This window comes from Neovison vison, chromosome 6, assembly GCF_020171115.1.
Source record: "Neovison vison isolate M4711 chromosome 6, ASM_NN_V1, whole genome shotgun sequence".
In the NCBI taxonomy this organism is placed as follows: Eukaryota; Metazoa; Chordata; class Mammalia; order Carnivora; family Mustelidae; genus Neogale; species Neogale vison.
The window spans coordinates 93,091,101-93,111,150 of NC_058096.1; the positions used below are offsets into that span (position 1 = coordinate 93,091,101).

General features: G+C 36.9%; 1 protein-coding gene and 1 pseudogene across 1 annotated transcript in view; both read left to right on the forward strand.

Moving 5' to 3' along the window:
• The window catches only part of LOC122910098 (EGF-like and EMI domain-containing protein 1), a 176,437-nt gene that overhangs the window by 25,687 nt on the left and 130,700 nt on the right, over positions 1-20,050 (forward strand). Inside the window, 1 exon segment of the mRNA XM_044254816.1 lies at positions 5,612-5,734. Within this exon segment, the coding sequence (XP_044110751.1) occupies positions 5,612-5,734 (123 nt within the window).
• On the forward strand, positions 14,253-14,385 carry LOC122910916 (annotated as a pseudogene).

A 20,050-nucleotide genomic window follows, 5' to 3' on the forward strand; every position in this document is an offset into this window, starting at 1 on the left:
CAGGAGCCTGTTGCTGGTGGTAGCAGTGAGCTTCACTGAGAAGCTGCCTGTACTATCTTTTGCACTTTGTACTATCTTTGTAGTTTTTTCTGCAAAGTCTAAAACTATTCTAAAGTTTTATAAAAGTTTATTTAAAAATTAAAGTAAAAGCCTATCAGTTCCTGACACACAAAACCTGAAAAAACAAAAACCAAAACCCAGAAGATCCACATGAAAAGACACTAAAAGCAATTTTCAGGCAGAGGGAACATTATTCCAGAAAGAAACACAGAAGTGCAAGAAGTAGTAATGAATAGCAGAAAAGATAAATATATGGATGTCTAAGTTATTATTTTTAAAATTTAATTTAATTTAATTTTTTTCATTGTTCCAAAATTCATTGTTTATATACCACATTATTGACTATTATAAAATAATAATAAGTGTTATGGGGTCTAAAGATCTGAAATTAAAAACCATGATAGCAATAGCATAAAAGCAGGAAAAGCATAAATGGAGTTAAAATGTAAGTTCTAGCATTGCCAGGGAAGTAGTTAAAGTACTAATTTATATTAGAATTTAATAATAGATGTTTTAATATCTAGAGTAACTACTCAAAGAATAATAAAGGATGTATAACTGACAATCTAATATAGAGTGCAAATAGAACAGTAAAATAATAAATTCAAGAGAACAAAGTAGTAGAGAGCAAAAGTAACATAAAATATGTAGAAATTTAGAAAAATAGTAAAATGATAACTTTAATCCAAATATGTCAGTAATTACATTAAAGTCAATGATATAATATCACAGCTTAAGGATATTGGAATATTTAAAATAACACATATAGACAAATATAAATCTATGGATATAGTTTCTTAAATATATGCATATAGAAAAAGTTAAAAGTTTAGAGCATAAAATGTCATGCAAACACAAACCAAAAGAAAAATTATAAAGCTATATCAATATCATTAAACCTCAAGTTTAATGAAAGAAATATAGCTGTATCTAAAGAAGAGCATTTTAAAATAACAAAGCGTTAATTTGCTAGGAAGATGTGGCAATTCTAAATTTGTATGTCACTTACAATAGAGCTTCAATATATATAAAACACAACTTGTAGTCATAAAAGGACAGACATAAAATCATGTAGATTGTACTAACCGATACCATAAACATATAAAAAAGTCCTTAAGGATACAATGATACAATGATATGAAAAACATGATTAATAAACTCGAACTCATTAAATATACATATTTGTACATATTTGAAATATGTATATAAAATATGTATATACATGTAATATGTCTATTGCATATATATTTAGAGAAACTGTAGCACCTGAGAATTGTAGATCTTATTTTCCAGTACACAGATTTTTTTTAAACCAAAATTGACAATATGCTGGAATATAAAGCAAACCTTAATAAGTTTTGAAAAATTGAAGTCATGTAAGTTATACTGTGTAGCTGGCCAAATTGATACAGCGTTTTATATGAACAAGATGATTGGAAATGCCACAAAAGTTTGAAAAAACCTTCAAAATGTATCTTGAAATAACCCAAAGAAGGGTTAATGTAGATTAGGAAATATTTTGAATTGAGTGATGATACATTGTAACACAAGAAAACCTGTGGGATACAGCTAATAATTTATTTTTAGGAAAATTTATATTACTGTGGTATGCTCTGTCCAAGAACACTGCCATCAATTTCTTTCTTTCCTGGAAACGGCAATTCCCACATTATGGGAAGGAATTTCTCCAGATCCTAGACTCTCAGTTGGCCTGTGACTGCTTTAACCAAAAGATACCTAAGAAACAATCCAATGTACTTCAAAGATAATGTCATAAGGAGCTTTGTAGCTTCTGTTTGGATCTCTTAGAAAGTCTCTCTGAGGAATGATAACCACCTTGTAAAATGTCTCTACCTTTAGACCACCATTTAGTGAGAAAGTCAAATTTGGGCACGTGGAGAGAGATATCAATGCCCCACCAACCACGCAAATATTCCAACGATCTCAGCCCCAATCCCAACATATGAGTTAAAAGGCCTTATGTAAGCTTAACCCTGACTGTCACTTGACTGCTACCATACTTGAAATCCCAAATGAGGACTATCAAACTGAATCCGTCAGTCCTCAGAAATGTGAAAGATAACAGTAGATTGCCTTTCTTTTTCTTTCTGCTTTCTTTTTGTTGTTGTTGTTGTTAATTTAATTTTATTTTTTTAGTGTTCCATGATTTATTATTTATGCACCACACCCAGTGAGATCAAGAGTCAGACACTTAACTAACTGAGCCACCCAGGCACCCCAGTCAATTGCCTTTTTAAATGAATTTGGGAGTGGTTTGTTACCCATTTGTAGATAACCAGAAATATTTTAAAAGAAGAAAGTCTAAAAATAAATGATATAAATTTCCATCTCAACAACTTAGAAGCAGAGCAGTGAAAGAAATCTAAAGAAAGTAGAAGGAAAGCAATGATAGAGATCACAGTGCTAATGTCATTAAATGGAAAAATGTGGAATACTGAAAAACCAATAAAGCCAAAAATTTGTTTTTTAAAGATGAAATAGATAGATAGATACCAAAGCTGATCAAAAATAATAGAGAAGATGCTTATTTTAAGAAATAAGAAGACACTTATTTCAGGAATAAGAAAGGGAACCTCACTACAAATTAGACAGATATTAAAAAGTGTGAGACTATTGTGAACAACTTAACAGCAATATATTTGAAAATTTACATGATAAAGACAAATTCCTTGAAACAATCTTTTTACATGTTTAAATAAAAATCTGAATATTCTTATATTTGCTAAAGAAACTGAATCTGTATTTAAAAACTATGCACACACACACATACACACATACGCATAAGTACACAATCATAATCCCAGGCCCAGATGGAATCATAGAGGAACTCATCCAAACATTTAAGTAAGAAATGACAACAATCTTATATAGATTATCTCAGAGAATAGAAGAAGAGGAAAAACCTTTCCCAGTTGTTTTGCGTATCCAGTATGATCTGGATGCCAAAATATAACAAGGATATTATAAGAAATAAAAAATATAGACAAGTCTTTCTCATAAATATAATCTCAAAAATTCTAAACAAAATAGTAGCTAACCGAATCCAGAAATATATTAAAAAGGTACTGTATCATGACCACCTTTACTTCAGGGATACAAAAATCAATCAGCTCTATTTATTGCATTAACAGAATGAACAAGAAAAACCATATAACTATCTTTATTAACATCTATTTATAATACAAATAGTAAAGAAACTAGGGGTAGAAAGGACATTTCTTAATCTGTTAAAATTTATCTATAAAAAAAATCCCAACTATGTGCACATCATATCTAATAGTGAAATGTTAAAAAAAAAACTATCCTTTAATCTGATAAAACTAATCTATTTTAAAAACCCAACTATGTAGACATCATGCTTAACAGTTAAATGTTAAGAAAAAAAAAATCCTTCTGCATTCAGAAGGCAAAGACGATCATTACTACCACTGCTATTTAACATTGTATCTTACCCCCTAGTAAAGTAACCAGTAATTTAAGAACTGGACAAATGGACAAAATATTTGAACAAGCACATCAACAAGATGTTATCTAAATGCACAATAACATGAAAATGTGCTTAAACTAACTAGTCATCAAGAAAATGCAAATTAGAGATTATAATATGATAATATTATACACTCTCCCAGAAGAGTAAAAATAAAACAAAATAAAAGAGACTATCCCAGATGTTGGCAGGGATGCATGAGTAGCATCTGGTATCTAATATACCATTGGTGAGAGTATAACTTAGATCCTAACTTCTTTAGAAGACTATGTGGCTATAACTACCAAAGCCAAGCATATCATACTTTTTGACCTAGCAATTCCAGTCCTAGATATATTACACAACAGAAGTGCACACATTAGTTCACTGAAAACAGTTCTGAGAATGTTTATAACAGCACTCTTAACCCCCAAATATGAAAATATCCAATATCTCATCAGCTATGAAATGGGTCAATTAAAATTGTGGTGTATTTATAGAATTGTATAATATACAGGAATGGGAATGAACAAACTGCAAGTGTATACAACAACATGGGTATATCTCAGAAGCAGAATGCTGAAAGACACCAGACACAGGGGCACCTGGGTGGCTCAGGAGGTTAAGTGTCTGCCTTTGGCTCAGGTTATGATCCCAAGATCCTGGGATTGAGCCCCATGTTGGGCTCCCTGTTCAGCAGGGAGTCTACTGCTCCCTCTCTCTCTCTGCCTCCCCCTGCTTGTGCTTGTTCGCTCTCTCTCTTTCTCTGTCTCAAATAAATAAATAAAAGTCTTTTTTAAAAAAGAAGCCACAACAGAGACACAAATACAGTATGATTCTGCCTATACAGTTCAAAAAGACAAAACCTGTAACCCTTAGTGATTAAAGATTGAGCTCATTGCTACCTTCAGCCAGGCAGGGTAATGTTCTCTTTAGTGTGGTTACATTGGTCTATTCTGTATCTGAAAAACTCACCCAACAGTATACTTAGGATTTATATATTTTTCTGTGTCTATGGCACATTTCAATAAAAAGTCACCTAAAAACAAACAAAAGCGGTCTCAACACCTGCGCAGCCATGCCTCAGACCGTAACATCTGGTAAGGAAGCACCACAGCTCACTCTGCCTGTCAGTTCTTCACTCCTCCAGGATCAGTGCCCTGTCCTCATGGTTCCGCAGTCAGGACCACTCAGCCCTTCTTTTTCTGTGCTTCTACTTTGTCAGCTGCTTCTGCTCTTTCGGAAGAAACATTTTCCTTCTGACTCTCTATCATTTTTACCTGCTCCTCCCCACTTCCTTCATGCCCTTTCTACCCTCTCTCTCTTCCAGCCACACTCATCTCCTGAGGCAAAGATTTAGTGGGTCAGTTAGGGAACATGGAGGAGAGCAGCCTCTTGTGAGCAGGACATACCACTCTCAAATCTGCAGACGTGTTGGGATGCTTATTACCTCTAAACTGGATGAGGGGGAGACCTCTGTAAAGATAGGCTCTGGCCGCAGATTTAGAATGGAGTGTGGACATATCCAGTACATGGACGCAACCAAATCACACTTCCTTGTGGTCCTCAACCCCACCTGGATTTTGACCACTGGAAACCTTGGAACTATGTTTCTACCTCTACTACCACCCTGCCCAGCACAGTGCCAGATATATAGCGGGGGTGCTCAATAGTTATTTACTTGAGAAGCCAGTAACAACCTTTACTTAATGGACAAATAGGCAACCTAGTGTTCTGACTCACTATCTGTGAGTCATCAAATGATGACCTGAATATGAAATTTCTGGATGTATATTGTAAGTCTCCAAATTCCATAAGACTAAACAACTCCTTAGTACACTGTTCAAAAATATTTCAAGTGCCAAAGGCTATGACTTGCCTTTTCCTTTACATCAAAATTAGAGTACATTAGTTCTAATTAAAGTAAGATATAGTAGTGTTATCTCATTTAATCTGAGGTCAAGGAATAGTCATTCTGTTATGGTACGTTTTTAAGAGAGCCACTGAAGTCTTTTTATGCGTCTGGTGAAAGGAGGCTAATTCTGTTTAAATATTCAATTGCAGATATAAATGAATGTACCATTGACAATGGTGCCTGTCAGAACCAATGCCGTGATACGATTGGCAGTTACTACTGCAAGGGTCGAGCTTGCCAGAAGCTGGAGAAAGATGGCAGAGGATGTGAAGGTAACAGTTAGGACTGTCCGCTTACAGATAAGGAAAGAGAGAACATCTATGTAATGCAAAAGAAGGGGTTTGTCTTTTATCCAAAGCCAGTCGAAGTGCCTGTGTTGAATGTTGTCAAGAGCAGAGATCTTCCTCTCATGTCTAGATTACAAAATTGTAACCCTAAGAACACTTCAAGTAGCTTATTATAGGAAACATATGATTATACGCTTTCTTGGTTGTGTCATGTTCTGATTATGGAATTTCAATCGTTCATTTAAATCCCTGGGTAAAGTACATATTTTCGAAAGCATTTCATTTAATTCTAAAGTAAAAATGGTGCTTATCATAAAATACTCATATGTTGGTACAGTGGAAATGGAGGGGCACCAAACCAACAACAGGGATAGTATTCTTGGTGCAGAATTAGCTTTTTTCACAAACTTCAATTTACTGTCTCCTTTTAAAATTAATTCCTGCCTGCCTTTATTTATTAATTCATCATTTGGTTCATTTGACAATCATTGAGTCCCTGTTCTGTAACAGGCATTATTCCATATTCTGCGAATATAAAAATTAATGAGAAATAAATTCTGCCCTGAAGGAGTTTACCGATTAGAGGCAAAGATTGAAACATCAGCCCAGACCTTATAGAATGGTATTCTACGGCATCATTGCATGGAGTTAAATGCACTGGATTCAAAGATACCTGGATTAGAATCTCAGTCTCTCACTTAACAGTTCAGAAAGCCCTGTGAATTTTATTCAGTCTTGCTAAGACTCTTCTCTCATCTATATTTGGGATAATGGTACTTTGTAAAATCACAAAAGTTGCCATGGGATTAAATAAGATAATGCATCTAAAGCATTTAGCATAGTGGGTGGTATATGGTCGGTGTTCAGATGATAACTATGAATTTTACTCCCATTTATAAATTCAGTTACTGCCCATATTGGGAATATAATGGGGGCCAGAGACTGGTCTCTTTTCTTATTCTCTAAGGAGAGATATTCAAGTTAAAAGGAACGCTGTAGGATGTCTTATTACTATCCTTTCTGATTCCCCCCATCTAGTCATATTACTAAAATGCTAAAGCATTTTTTTATATCTCTTAGAAGTGTATGTATTCTAACTATGTTTTCTCACTGACTTAACAAAAATCCTCCTCATTTTTCACCTGTGACAATGTCTATTTCCGATGGGCCATATGTGAGTAAGTTAGTAGGAGAAAACAAAATAAACAAAGGACATCCAGCTGAAGGCAACTGGGTCTGAGGCTGTGGGTTTGATTGGGACTGCCCAGGCAAGACAAGTTGTAGGTATGAGTAGGTTAGAGATTTATCAAATTCTCAGGAAGCAGTGTGACTCAGTCCCTTCTGGCAAATTCTGGCAGGCAGCGACAAGAAAAGCCCCAGGTAAGCAGACAGATACTCAAAGGCAACTGCCTTTGGGCTTTCCTGAAATAGGCCACACCCCAAGCAAGGTCCTCTGCCCGGGAGAGTGTAAATTAATAAAGGCAAGCCCTAAATTTACACAGGTTCCTTTAAATCTTTATTACTGCTGAGATTATCTGTCAGTGGTGTTCTCGCCATTGATTCAATATCCCAGAACAGGAGGACTAAAGGACCCCATGGTGTCCTAATGAAAACTGGGACAGTGACGGCTGAAGACAGCATGGACTACATGAGGAGACTTTCTTTTCACGCCTCTTCCTTTCCCTGACTGGCAGCAATCTCTTTGTTTCTTTCAGTTGAGTATTGTTATCACCGTCATCCTTATTATAGATATATTTGAAGTGCCCAGCACAGCAATTAGCCGGTGGTAGGTATAACTATTGCAATTATGTTTATAATAACTATCAGGCTAATAAGTCATGATACACTTTGTACCCCCTAATTCATTTACCTGCAATTATCTCATATTTAATTGAAGTTAGTTGCTCTTCACACAATCGTCAAAACATTTAGAGAAGTGATTTCCATGGTTTCGCTTAACCCATGTCCTTTTGCACAGACTGAGTCTGAGGGAGGTCAGGATTTGTGAGAATCAGGAGTGTGACCCTGAGCTACCACTGACTTCCTGCTTAGTGAGATGTAGCTCTGGGGATGGTGGTTTGGAGTGCAGCATCCTCCAGAGTAAAGAACCAGCTCACAGTCTCCTTACATCTCATAATCTTTTCCTATTCATTTCCTTAAATGGCTGGTAGACGTAGTGATGTTAGAGAACCAGCTTTGCTGGATTGTAGAACATATAGTGATCTCAGATTCATTTACATACATAATTAAATAAAAAATAATAGAGGTCATTTTGAAATTGGGTGCATTCTAAAGCCACTGCAAATGAGCATTTCAATTCATGGGAGTGCACTAATGAGTCATTCATATTTATTTACTGGATGCTAACAGTAAGGGTTGGTTGGTTTTAAAAACCATTCTATTGAATGCTACAGATATAGAATTAATCTTTTGAAAACACTTTTTTTTTTTTGCACTAATATAAGTTGAATGTAACTTCTTGGAATTGCTTTTTAAAATACAGATCTTTTAGCACTTCATTAATCTTTTCCCATCTTTTATTATTAAAAAAATAAAACAAAATAATAAAATAAAATGAAATAAAATACAGATCAACATAGTAAACATTTGTTGTACTATTAAAATAAATCTGGAGTCTACTTTTCAATGGAAATGAAACATTTGTAAATGGCCTTGTTAGCTATTCTTACTTTTTTATTCTTTTCTCTAAAGATCTATAAACTTGTGGAGAAGGCTTCTGTGATTAGTTCAGTTACGTGGGATCCCTTTTCCTCATGCATAGTGCTGAACTTAAAGCATGGTTTCTTAATTCAGATTACAGGTTGGTTACTATAAGGTGTAAATTAAAAAGGAAAATACAGAGGTGAAAGAAGCGCCTACTAGTGGACACCCTAGTATATGGTGTGTGCATGTATATACATGTATGTAGAGACACATATACATATATATTTATGAAAGGACGTAGGGTTTTTCTTTAATGTGTCAACATGGACTATAATCTTATAGATTTTCATATATATAATCATCTTTGCATTTCAAAATTCAACTGGACTTAATATTTCATTTGCTATTAAATCCAATTTGCAATTATTTTTTTTAGGATTTTTACATTCATAACCATAAGTGAAATAGGCCAGTAATTTGTGTTTCTCATATGTTTTTTAATGGTAGTGATTCTCAACTGGAGGGATTTTGTGCCTCAGAGACACTTGGTAATGTCTGAACACCTTAATTTTCACAACTGAGGGTAGAGGGTGGTATTTGCATCAGATTTGCATCATACAGAGGCCAGGAAACTGCTTAACATCCCCTTGTTCTGTTACTTTGATTATACACTTTTAGACCCTTGAATTCTCTATCATAAGCTGCTTTCTTCTGTTCTATTTTCTTTTCTTTCTTTACTGTATATGCTCAACTTGTTTACTGAGTTTCAAATATCAATAATTTAACTTTACAGTTTTAAAAATCTTTTTTTTCTCCAATCTGTAGAGTTCTTTCTCTTGTATGCTCATGTTTATAATTATATCCTTCTCCTTTACTGTTTTACACATAGCTACATTGTATGTCTGATTCCAACACCTGTCATTCTTGTTGGGGGGGATCTAAATCTATTATTTCTTATTTCTGGGCCTGTAGTTACACTCTCTTTCCTTTCGTGCTGTATATACTTCTAGTATAGAACTCATAAGGGCACTGTACTTATTTACACATTTGTACTGTCTCTTAGGTTGGGAATATCTTCTGGGAAAAGGCCATGTCTTATCATGTCTTACCACTTTCATCCCTAGTTAACAGGTGTCTAGTACCTAGCAGAATTCCATGAATGCTTACTAAATGAATGAATGGACAGATGAATACACATCCATTCAAATATAAATGCATGCGGCATACAGTCAGTATACCTTTATTCATTTCCTTATCTATTCTTATCATGCTGGGTTTGTCACTTAACGTCAGGCTAGTTAAACCATTTGGTTATCAGCACGTCTTTGTGTAAATATTTGCTGATAACAAGTCTGTTTCATTGGAAAAGGTAAATCACATTTTTACTTCTAGAGGGCAAATCAAAGTCTTGTAGCTTAGTTTGAACTTCCTGAAATTTCTCTATGGGGCTTTTCTAAGTTATGGGTGAAGCATTTTATAACTAGTGTGACTCTCTGAGCATAGTAATCCCATGGAGTCAATGATATTTTTTCTAAATAAAATAGTAACTAACATTACCATATTTTTAATAAAGGAACTGATAATAAACACTGATTAGACATTTGAGATAAATTTACATTTGACAGAAATAAACGAACATAAAAGTATATTGTTTAATGAATGGACAATTAAAATATTTAAAAGTAATTTTGATAATATTTTGAGCCATTTTTTCCCTGAAAAACATCAGAAATGATAATATGAATAAGCAAAGAATGTAACTTGGTATGCCATTGTAATGGAATTACAGAGTTGTTGTCTCAAAAGGCTTCTGTAGGTGGAATCCCAGGGAAATTAAATGATTTGAGCTACCTTAAAATGCTAGTTGGTGGACAAAGTGACACTAGAAGCCAACCTTTCTTATTTCCCTTCTATGATATTGATAGCCAACGTGAAGTGGATACAGATTAGGTTAATTGGAACACGAGTCGCAGCACTATGAGAATCCCAGGGACCTTCGACTCCAGGCTATAATCCACAGAGCAGGGAAGTGAAGACCTGGAGGAACTGACTGATTTCCTCCAAGTTTCAGACTGTTTATAGAGCTGGGAATAATCCGGTTCTTTTTTTCCCTACAGCCATTTTACTGGTGAATCTGGTCAGTAAACTTTCATTGGGCAACTGCTGTGTGCTCAGCATTGTGTTGCATTATTTGAGAATACTGGAGTAATACAATTATTTTGTGATAAAGAAAGTCCAAATAATTTTATTATATGCTTTGAGAGTTCATGCAGGCCACTCCTTGCCCAAGCAACACTGTATCTAAACCAGCTGGTGGTTTATCCTGATTATCAGAGAACTCCAAAGGAGGAGGTTCTGCAAATCTTTTCTATACCCTGTTTAATAACCTTTGCTTCAGGAAAGCCTTCCTGACATGTAACCTATATTCCTTCTGTTTAAGTGTAAGTTTAAGTTCTGTTTAAGTGTAAGTTTTGATTTTATTGTCTTCTTAGTTCAGAAAGACCTTGCTAATCAGAATCTTCCCTTATAATAATTCTTCCCACACTTATGACATACCACTATGCCTCTTCTCAACTTAAGATGTGCACCCAATACCAGAGGCTAGTGGCACTTTAAGAAAAAATATCATATATATATATATATATATATATATATATATATATACTTATCTACATATCATCTAACTATCCATCTACTCATCAATCCATCTATCCACTCACATACATAAATGCATACATATGAGGTTTTAAGTTAATAAAATTCACCTGAAGAAATTATTAAGAATTTATCTACATCTGTGCATTGCTTCTCTTCATAGTCCTCTATAAGGGGACTTCTGAACTTCTATAGGTGTTAGGGAGGATATAATGGTAGTAGTAGTACTTCCCTACTTCCAGGAGTTGACAGTCTATTGGGATGATATAAATGCAGAACAGTTTGAGAAAATTTCCATACAGTCTTTCCTCATAAACCAAAAAAAAAAAAAAGTTATCCTTTTTTAATTTATCAAGACATATTTACAATATGGAAGTCATTAAGTTTAAAAGCTTGAATCAATTGAAATTCTTGGAATTTATCATAGTTGATGCACAATTGTATGCCAAGTTTTTTTCCTTTTCATCCATCCACCCATGCATTCATTCATCAAATATGTGTTTGACCCATTTGCTGTAGAATGTTAAACAAAGAGCATGCACTTTGGGTTTGAATATTGACTGACATTAGCTAACTCTGAAACTTAGAACAAGTTACTTAATTTCTGTGGGGTTTCCCTTCTGCAGTTAAATAACCAAAATCACTCTACCTAACCTAATATAGATTGAAAGATTAAATAAAATGTTGTATGAAAACAACTTGGTGGTGGAAAATCCTCCTTTCCCCTACTATGTGACCATGGAAGAAGGATATTCATTAGTCTAACAATCCTGACATCTCTCTGCCTCCTCCTCACTGCCTTCTTTCCACAGATGAAAGATACAAATCATCTCCCTGGCAGGTTTGAAGAAGCAAACTGTATGCTTGGGGAAAAAACTGTGGAGTTTAGCCTACCTTCCTATCTCCTGTTTAGGATCCCCAAATGCCTGCAGAAAGTGCTCATTCTGGTCTTTTCTGCTATAATGTATGTTTAACAAGGGCACAAGCCCACATAGGGAAGATTGGGGTTTTTCAGCTATACCTATAACCAGATGAGAGCATTTGCCTAATTCTGCATATGTTTTAGGAAGCCCGTTGTTGCTACACCCCTAAATCTTCTTCAGTTTCAACTGTTAGAAAAATAAAGCTGGTATTTTTATCTACATCTGTGTATGTAGGGTTAGGTCTCAATTAATACAAAAGGAAGACAGGGAACACAAATTTGTTATTGTACCTTTTCATATAATAACACCTTGCATTTGCCTAATGCATAATACATGCTCAAGAAATTTTCTTTCTTTCCTTATTTTTAAATTTCCTCCTATGATATATGTTGCTGAAGATAAAAATATGTGTAAGGTTATCTTTCTGTCTCCAAGGAGCTTCCAGTTCAATAAAAGATTTAAGCTGGATGAACAAACAGCTACAGTAGAAGATCGTAGGAGTAAATACAAGGCATGTGCAAGCGAAGTGCTATGGGAGTTAACCAGACAAAGAGATAACCCACCACTGAATCAAAATAGGCTGTAAGGAACAGTGGTAGACACTAATCATTCAATCCTGGGACTGAACAACACTCCTTCCATATCTTTAGTTTCTTTAAAAAATTCCCAACTGGTGTACTGTTGTCAGTTTTTTCTCTTGTTTGACATTGGAAGGCATCTACGATTTTAACAGCAAAGCCAACCCTGCCACACCCACAATCTTTCTTTGTAGAAAGTCTAAGGGTATTCTTAAGTATCTGTGTCTTTTAGACTAGAGAGAAAACCACACGTATAAATCAAATCTGAACTTTGCTATGAAAAGGAAAATCCACTTTTTCTTTTTTTGAGTTAATCTTTTATTTTTTTTAAGATTTTATTTATTTATTTGACAGACAGAGATCACAATTAGAGAGAGAGAGAGAGGAAGGGAAGCAGGCTCCCTGCTGAGCAGAGAGCCTGAAGTGGGGCTCTATCCCAGGACCTTGGGATCATGACCTAAGCCGAAGGCAGAGGCTTTAATCCACTGAGCCACCCAGGCGCCCCTTAAGTTAATCTTTTAAACAAAGCCCATCACTTCTCCTCTAATAATTCGGAGAGGTCATTTCAACACCTCAGCTTTCAGCTAACACTTACAGTCAAAAGTGTATTTGGTAGTGAGACAAACTGGAAGAGACTATAACTGATACAAATTTTCCAAGATGAGCTGGCTCACTTTCCAAAGTTCATTAGGGACATACAGATTTATGGCAGTTACAGCTGCACTGGTCGTTCGAAAAGAGAAAGACCAGAGAAAAGAGGTCCCAGAAGTCTGTGGCTGATAAGCAAGACATCTCTCACAGGGGCCTCATGTTCATAGTATGCCAGGACAAAAATTAACCAACCACAAACCTACTATTATAGTAGCTCCTGCCACTTGCAAAAGCAATGAAACAGAAGCAGCCAATGAGGGCAAATTGCCATGTGGAAGTGTCTGGGAATGATGGGCAACAAGGGACCTTCTTTCTAAAGTCTGGATCATGGCCCTTAAATGTTGCCTTGTATCAAGAACCATAACGATAACGTAAGTTAGTATTCTTTGTTTTAATTGAAGCATAGTTGCTATACAATGTCAACAATGTAATATTAGTCAACAATGTAATGAATCTAATGATTCAACAATTCTCAATATTATATTATGTTTACCACAGTAGGTATAGGTACTGTCACCATACAACATTATTGCAATATTTTTGACTATATATCCTATGCTGTACTACTTTTCACCCCCATGACTTGTTTATTTTATAACTGGAAGTCTGTACCTCTTAATTCCTTTCACTTATTTCACCCACATTCCTGCTCCCTCTCCTGTGGCAACCACCAGTTTTCAGTTTGTTCTCTGTATTTATAATTCTGCTTTTGTTTTTTGTTTGTTCATTTGTCTAGCAATGTAACTAATTCCACATGTAAGTGAAATCAGGCAGTATTTGTCTTTCTCTGTCTGACCTATTTCACCTAGCATAATGCCCTCCAGGTTCATCCATGTTGTCGCAAATGACAAACTATCATTCTTTTTTAGAGTTCAGTTAACTTCCTTTTTGTGTGTGTGTCTACATGTTTGTGTGTGCATGTGTGTATAAATATCCATTTATCTAGCTGTGGACACTTATGTTGTTTCCATATCTTGGCTATTGCAAATAACACTGCAATAAACACAGGGGCACATATATCTTTTTGAGTTAGGCTTTGCGCAGTGGCAGTATCGTAGCCAATGAGGTTTATCCGAGGCGCGATTATTGCTAATTGAGTTAGTGTTTTCATTTTCTTTGGGTAGTAGTGGAATTACTGGATTATGCAGTGTTTATTCTCTAGCAGTCCTGGATGATAATCTTGCGTACTCTAATCTAGAGTAGTCTTTTTTTTTTCCCCTTCGGTCCTCAATCAGAAGGACTTGGGTTCCCCATGAGCAGTGCCAGGGGAATATTCTTAATTGTAGAGTTTTTTCCTTTCAGCACTTTGAATATATTATGTCACTTTCTTGTGGCCTGGAAAGTTTCTCCTGAAAAAGCAGCTGATAGCTCGTTGGGGTTTCCCTTGAACATAATTATTTCTCTCTTGTTACTCTTAAGATTCTCTCTTTCTATTTAATTTTTGATATTTGAATTATTATGTGTTTTGGTGTAGACCTCCTTGGGTTTATCTTATTTGGAACTCTCTGTTATTCCTGGACCTGTATATGGATGTCTGTTTCCTTCTGCAGGTTAGGGATGCTTTTAGGTATTATTTCTTTATATAAGTTTTCTGCCCCTTTCTCACTCTCTTTCTAAGACCCCTATAATTCAAATGTTAGTATGCTTGATGTTGTCCTAGAGATTCATCAACCTGTCTTCATTTAATTTTTTTTTCTCTTGGCTATTCAGCTTAGATGCTTTTTATTACCCTGTCTTCCCTATCACTGATCTATTGCTCCACATCTTAATCTGCTGTTGAATTGCTGAATTAGTGTATTTTTCATTTCAGTTGTTGAATTATTCAACTCTGATTGGTTTTTTAAAAATTATTTTCAATTTCTTTGTTAAAGTTCTCACTGAGTTAATTCTTTCTTTTCCCAAGTCCAGTAAGGATCTTCATGACCATTACTTTGAGCTCTTTAATGGGTAAATTGCTTATCTCCATTTCATTTAGTTCTTTTTCTGAAGTTTTGTCTCATTCTTTTGTTTGGAGAATATACCTCTGTCTCCTCATTTTTTTTTTTTTACTTTCCGTGTTTGTTTCTAGGAATTAGGTCAAACAACTACTTATAGACTTGAAGGAATAATCTTGTGTAGGGACATCCCAGTATAGACTACATGGGCCTGGCAGCTTTTTCTGGCTATCTGGAGATCTAGTGAGTGTGAGCTGGGGGTCCGGGGGTACTCCACACTCAGGCCATTCTGGTTGAGTGCTGGAGCTGAAGTGGGCATGAGTCAGGATGTCAAGGGACTCTCCACGTAGAGGGCACCCTATTGGGACAGCTTCAGCTGAAGTGGGCATAGTCTGGGATTTCCAGGGCATTCTACAGAGCGGTGACTATGTCAGGGCAGCAGCCCAGGTAGGCTCTCTGCACAATCATCTAGACTGTCATCTCCAGTTGAAGGAGATATGGGCATGGAGTATCCTGGGATTCTTTGCACCTGGGTCACCTTGGTGAGATGGCTTGAATTGTCCTGAGTGTCACTGTCCAGAGGGATGCTGGGTCTGCCTTATGTGGTCTCCTAGAGGAACAAATGGGGCTGGTGTGGGCTAGGGTCTTGGGGTTCACTGAAGCAGCAGGCTGGCCAGGGCACTATCCCCTGTTCTCTTCTGTTCTATCAAGGTAGAGGGAGAACATAAACAGTGGTGCTTGCCTGCCCTTTTGTTCCCAGAGTGTTTCACTGCTCCCTCACCATTTGGCACAGCTTTGGAATTAGTTCCTTTATACCGTAGTTGCTCTTTTAAACCTTGGCCTATTTTCCTATGCCCCAGGGTATCTAGGACCAGTGTGGGCCAGGGGTCTGAGACTCATGGAGGTAGCAGGATGGCTAGGGTACTCAGAGCCTATCTGCTCTATCAAGGTGGAGCAATAGCATAAACCATGGCACTAGCCCATGCCTCTGACCTTCCACTGTTTGGTGGAGGGTTAGTTCCTTCATATTTTAGTTGCCCTTTTAAACTACAACTTTTTTCTGTGCCCCAAGACAGATGAATCTGTTCACTGTCCCTCAGTACTGTCTCTCCCCAGGGCAGCTTGCATTGTCCAGGGTGAGAATCCTTTCATTACCAAGTCTCTATGTCTCCTGCTGTTCTCTGTGAGGTCCCTCTATCCTTTGTTGTGCAAAAGCTATTCAGTCAGCCTTTGGTTCTTTTTCAGGAGGAATTGTTCTATATGTAGGCATGGACCTGGTCCATCCATGGAAGAGGTGAGTTCAGAGTCTTCCTGTACCACCATCTTAGACCACCCCTGCCCACCAAGTTTAATGTCCTTAAGAATAAGATCTTTTAATTTAATTCACAATTACTTTGAGTTTTTCTACTCATTTAAAAATAAGCAGATCTTTTTGAAAGATTATATCGCATTTTTCATTTTTTCTAAAAAAATATTCTCCAACTGAAGCACCCTACCCTTAGTCACCTCGGATTTGTGTTTTCCCTCCAGATATATATACGTCTTTTTTAGATTATAAAATCACACCCACCAAAGGATCAGTATGATCCTGTATTCTAAAGAGTGGCATTTCTGGACTTGTGAAATGTACATGGTTAGTTCCTATACTTTTAAGACTCATATTATTTTCTATACTATTATAAAAATATTAATGGGTAATTGATTTAAAATTTTTCTTTTTTTTAAAAAACTCTATTTCTAAACAAGGAAGACTTTTTATCTTTCAATAAGTACTCATTAAGAGGGACTCTGAATGCATACGTGTAATTTTTAATCAGGAAATAAGCCAGTTAAAATTAGCTTGTTATTTTGCTCTTGGATTTCATGTATCTGTATTTTTAGTAAGCTTCTGAAGTCTAGAACCCCTTCTGTGTGTACAGGATTTCATAGAAAGAATTAAAGTTACTCATTTCTGAAAACAACTCTATGCTTTAGTTCATAAACCCAAGTTAAGTTCCTTTATTGTTGATCATTCTAGTTTTTAATTTCTTAATAGGCTAAATGAGCACTTCCTTGAATACTGGTTGGCATTTTGGAACATAGGTGAGGTTTGATGGGGTGAGGTCTGGAGTCCACAACCAAGAAAGAATTTTTGAGATATCTTGGTGATGAAGTTTTAGAATATAAGTGAGATTCAGTGGGGGTGGAGTCCAGAGCCGAGGACCAAGAAAGAATTCTTGAGATGTTTTTGGAGCAAAATGGTGCTTTATTAAAGCATGAGGACAGGACCTATGGGCAGAACAAGCTGGTCTCCTGGGGTTGTGAGGAGTGGTCCATTATACACTTGCAAGTAGAAGTGGGTCAGGGAGAGTGTAAATCTTTAAGGAATTTTGGAAGCAAGGTTTCCAGAACCTTGAGGGGCTAGCTGTTGTTGGGAAAAGGTCACTTGTTACAGTCTAGTACAACCTTAGTCATGAGATCCTTCAGGTGTATATCTGTGGGCCATATGCTTGGGGATGATTACCAGCATGTATCTTGGAGGGTTTAGAGATAAAGGGAGTTTCCAAAGGAATTTTTATATGTTAAAGTAGATTTACAGGATCCTGGTTGGGGTGGGTGGGGGTCAGACGTCAGGCTAGGATTGCCTTTTGCCCTTAGCAAAGTATTAAGGTGAAGGCAGTTGAGTCCCTAGAGGGATGTCCCTCTGCCCTGGACTTGTCACTCTGTCAAGGACTTGTCAGTGGGCTCTAGGTAGTAAGGAAATTTAATAACTTTTCTTTTCCCTTTGTTTCCCACATTATTGATGCAAAATGGTGGTTTAATTAAAGAACAGGGATAAGACCCATGGGCAGAAAGAGCTGCTGCATGGGGGTTATGAGGGGTGGCTGATTGTATACCATGGGGTTGGGGGAGGTAAGGAAAAGGGAGGTTTCAAAAGGATTTTCATATGTTAAAGAAAACTCTCGGGATACCAGGGGCCTTGCCATTGTCTAGGTTGTTTTTCCCCTTTAGCAAGGCATTAACATGAAGATAGTTGGGAGCTTCCTGGAAGAACGTTCCACTCTGTCTGCTTCAAGTATCTGTCAATGGGCTGCAGGTTCGAAGGACATTTAATTGTATCTACATTTCCTTCTGGACGCTAGGTTATTGATAGAAATGTAAATTGCTAAGAATTTTATAAACTGAGGGAGACTCTTATCTTGCAGGATTGTGATCTCTATAAGTTAACTGTTTTCCATTTCCTTAGCTTTCGGGCAGCCAGGAGTGCAAGAGCAATGTCACATATATGGGGAGCAGGGGTTGTTGTGGAGTGTCAGCTTCTGCTTTGTCCTCAGCTTGCCTTCTGTTCCCTCACCAAATATAATTAATATCAACATAAAAGAATGTCATTAATTTTGTTTATTGTCGATACATCTGATGGATATATTCTACATGCATTGTCAGTAAAATCAAGCACTCATATGAGAGTATGCATATTTTTTTTTATTTTTTTTAAGATTTTATTTATTTATTTGAGAGAGAGACAGTGAAGGCCAGAGAGCGAAGCAGACTCCCCATGGAGCTGGGAGCCTGATGCGGGACTCGATCCCGGGACTCCAGGATCATGACCTGAGCTGAAGGCAGTCGTCCAACCAACTGAGCCACCCAGGCATCCCTGCATATTTATTTTTACATTACATTTTCATACAGGTGTCTCATTGGTAATAGTATATTCCTAAGAATAGTATATATTGCAAATATGTAAGGTGCTTCATGCTATTGCAAACAAAAACTTTAACATATTTCAGCATTCCCATATGTAGGAAGGAGATATTTAAAGAATCTTATCCTAAGAATTTTTCTAAACAATGTTATTCTTTTTATCAAGGGAGCTGTTGGGCTTCTGACATTGTATAAAAGTGTGGGCTTGTGTGATTGTTATCAAAATACTCAGGGTGCTTGATCATAAATTAATTTTTATTTATAGTCTGTTTTGCAGACTGAGAAAAGCAGTAGGGTTTTGAAAGGGTTTTCAAAACCCTTTGATAGCGCTAGTAATAGACCACCTGACCAAGCCGAGTGGCATGACTCATTGGAGGAGGCCTTCACTTCTAAGGAGCACACCTATGATGGGGAAGGGAGTTAGCTCTGGTTAGTCTGAGTTTATTGGGATGTATAGGACGTCCGTTTCAGGGTGGGGATGGAGAAGAGCAAAACCATGATACTTTAGGTTTCCCTGTCTGTGTGGGCATGAGGTCAGGGTTAGGAAGGAGGAGAAACAAAAATAATCCTTGACGGGAATGCATTTTATATGTATATTTTATGTTGTAATTGTTATGCCTCAATAATGGGTCCGTGATTAAAGGAGCGAGACTGATATAAAGCGAAGGTCAAGCAAAGCTTTATTTCGCGTCAAGGATCAAGAATCTAACTGAACATTCGGAGACGCACCTCTACCAGAGAGGGTGACCCTTCTCAGTTTCACAGTCTAGCTTTTAAGGACAAAGGCCATGCGGTCGGGCCTGGCCACACACAGGTGACCAATGAGATTGTAACACACACAGGAAACGCCACAGTGATGCTAGGTGACCAACTGAGTTACAATTTACCCTAGTAGACATTTGACCCAGCCTATCACCTTGGTTGGGATTGGCGCCCAAAAGGCTCCCAAAGGGCCCATACTCCTTGGTAACCAGCGAGACAGTATGCATTCCCCCACTGATCCAATGTCTCCACGAGGCCTGACCCACCCTTGTATCTGGGCTTTGTTACCTGGAGCTGGTTTCTGGGACTTGTTTTTAAGTGAATCCCCTGGGGGAAGGGGTGCAGGGACAGTTTAACTTTAATGAAAGCCTCTTGCTAAGTAGGTCCTTACAGTAATTAAGTGTATGTTTCTCAGTTATAAGGTTCTCTGGTTCCAGCAAGCTTACAGAAGTG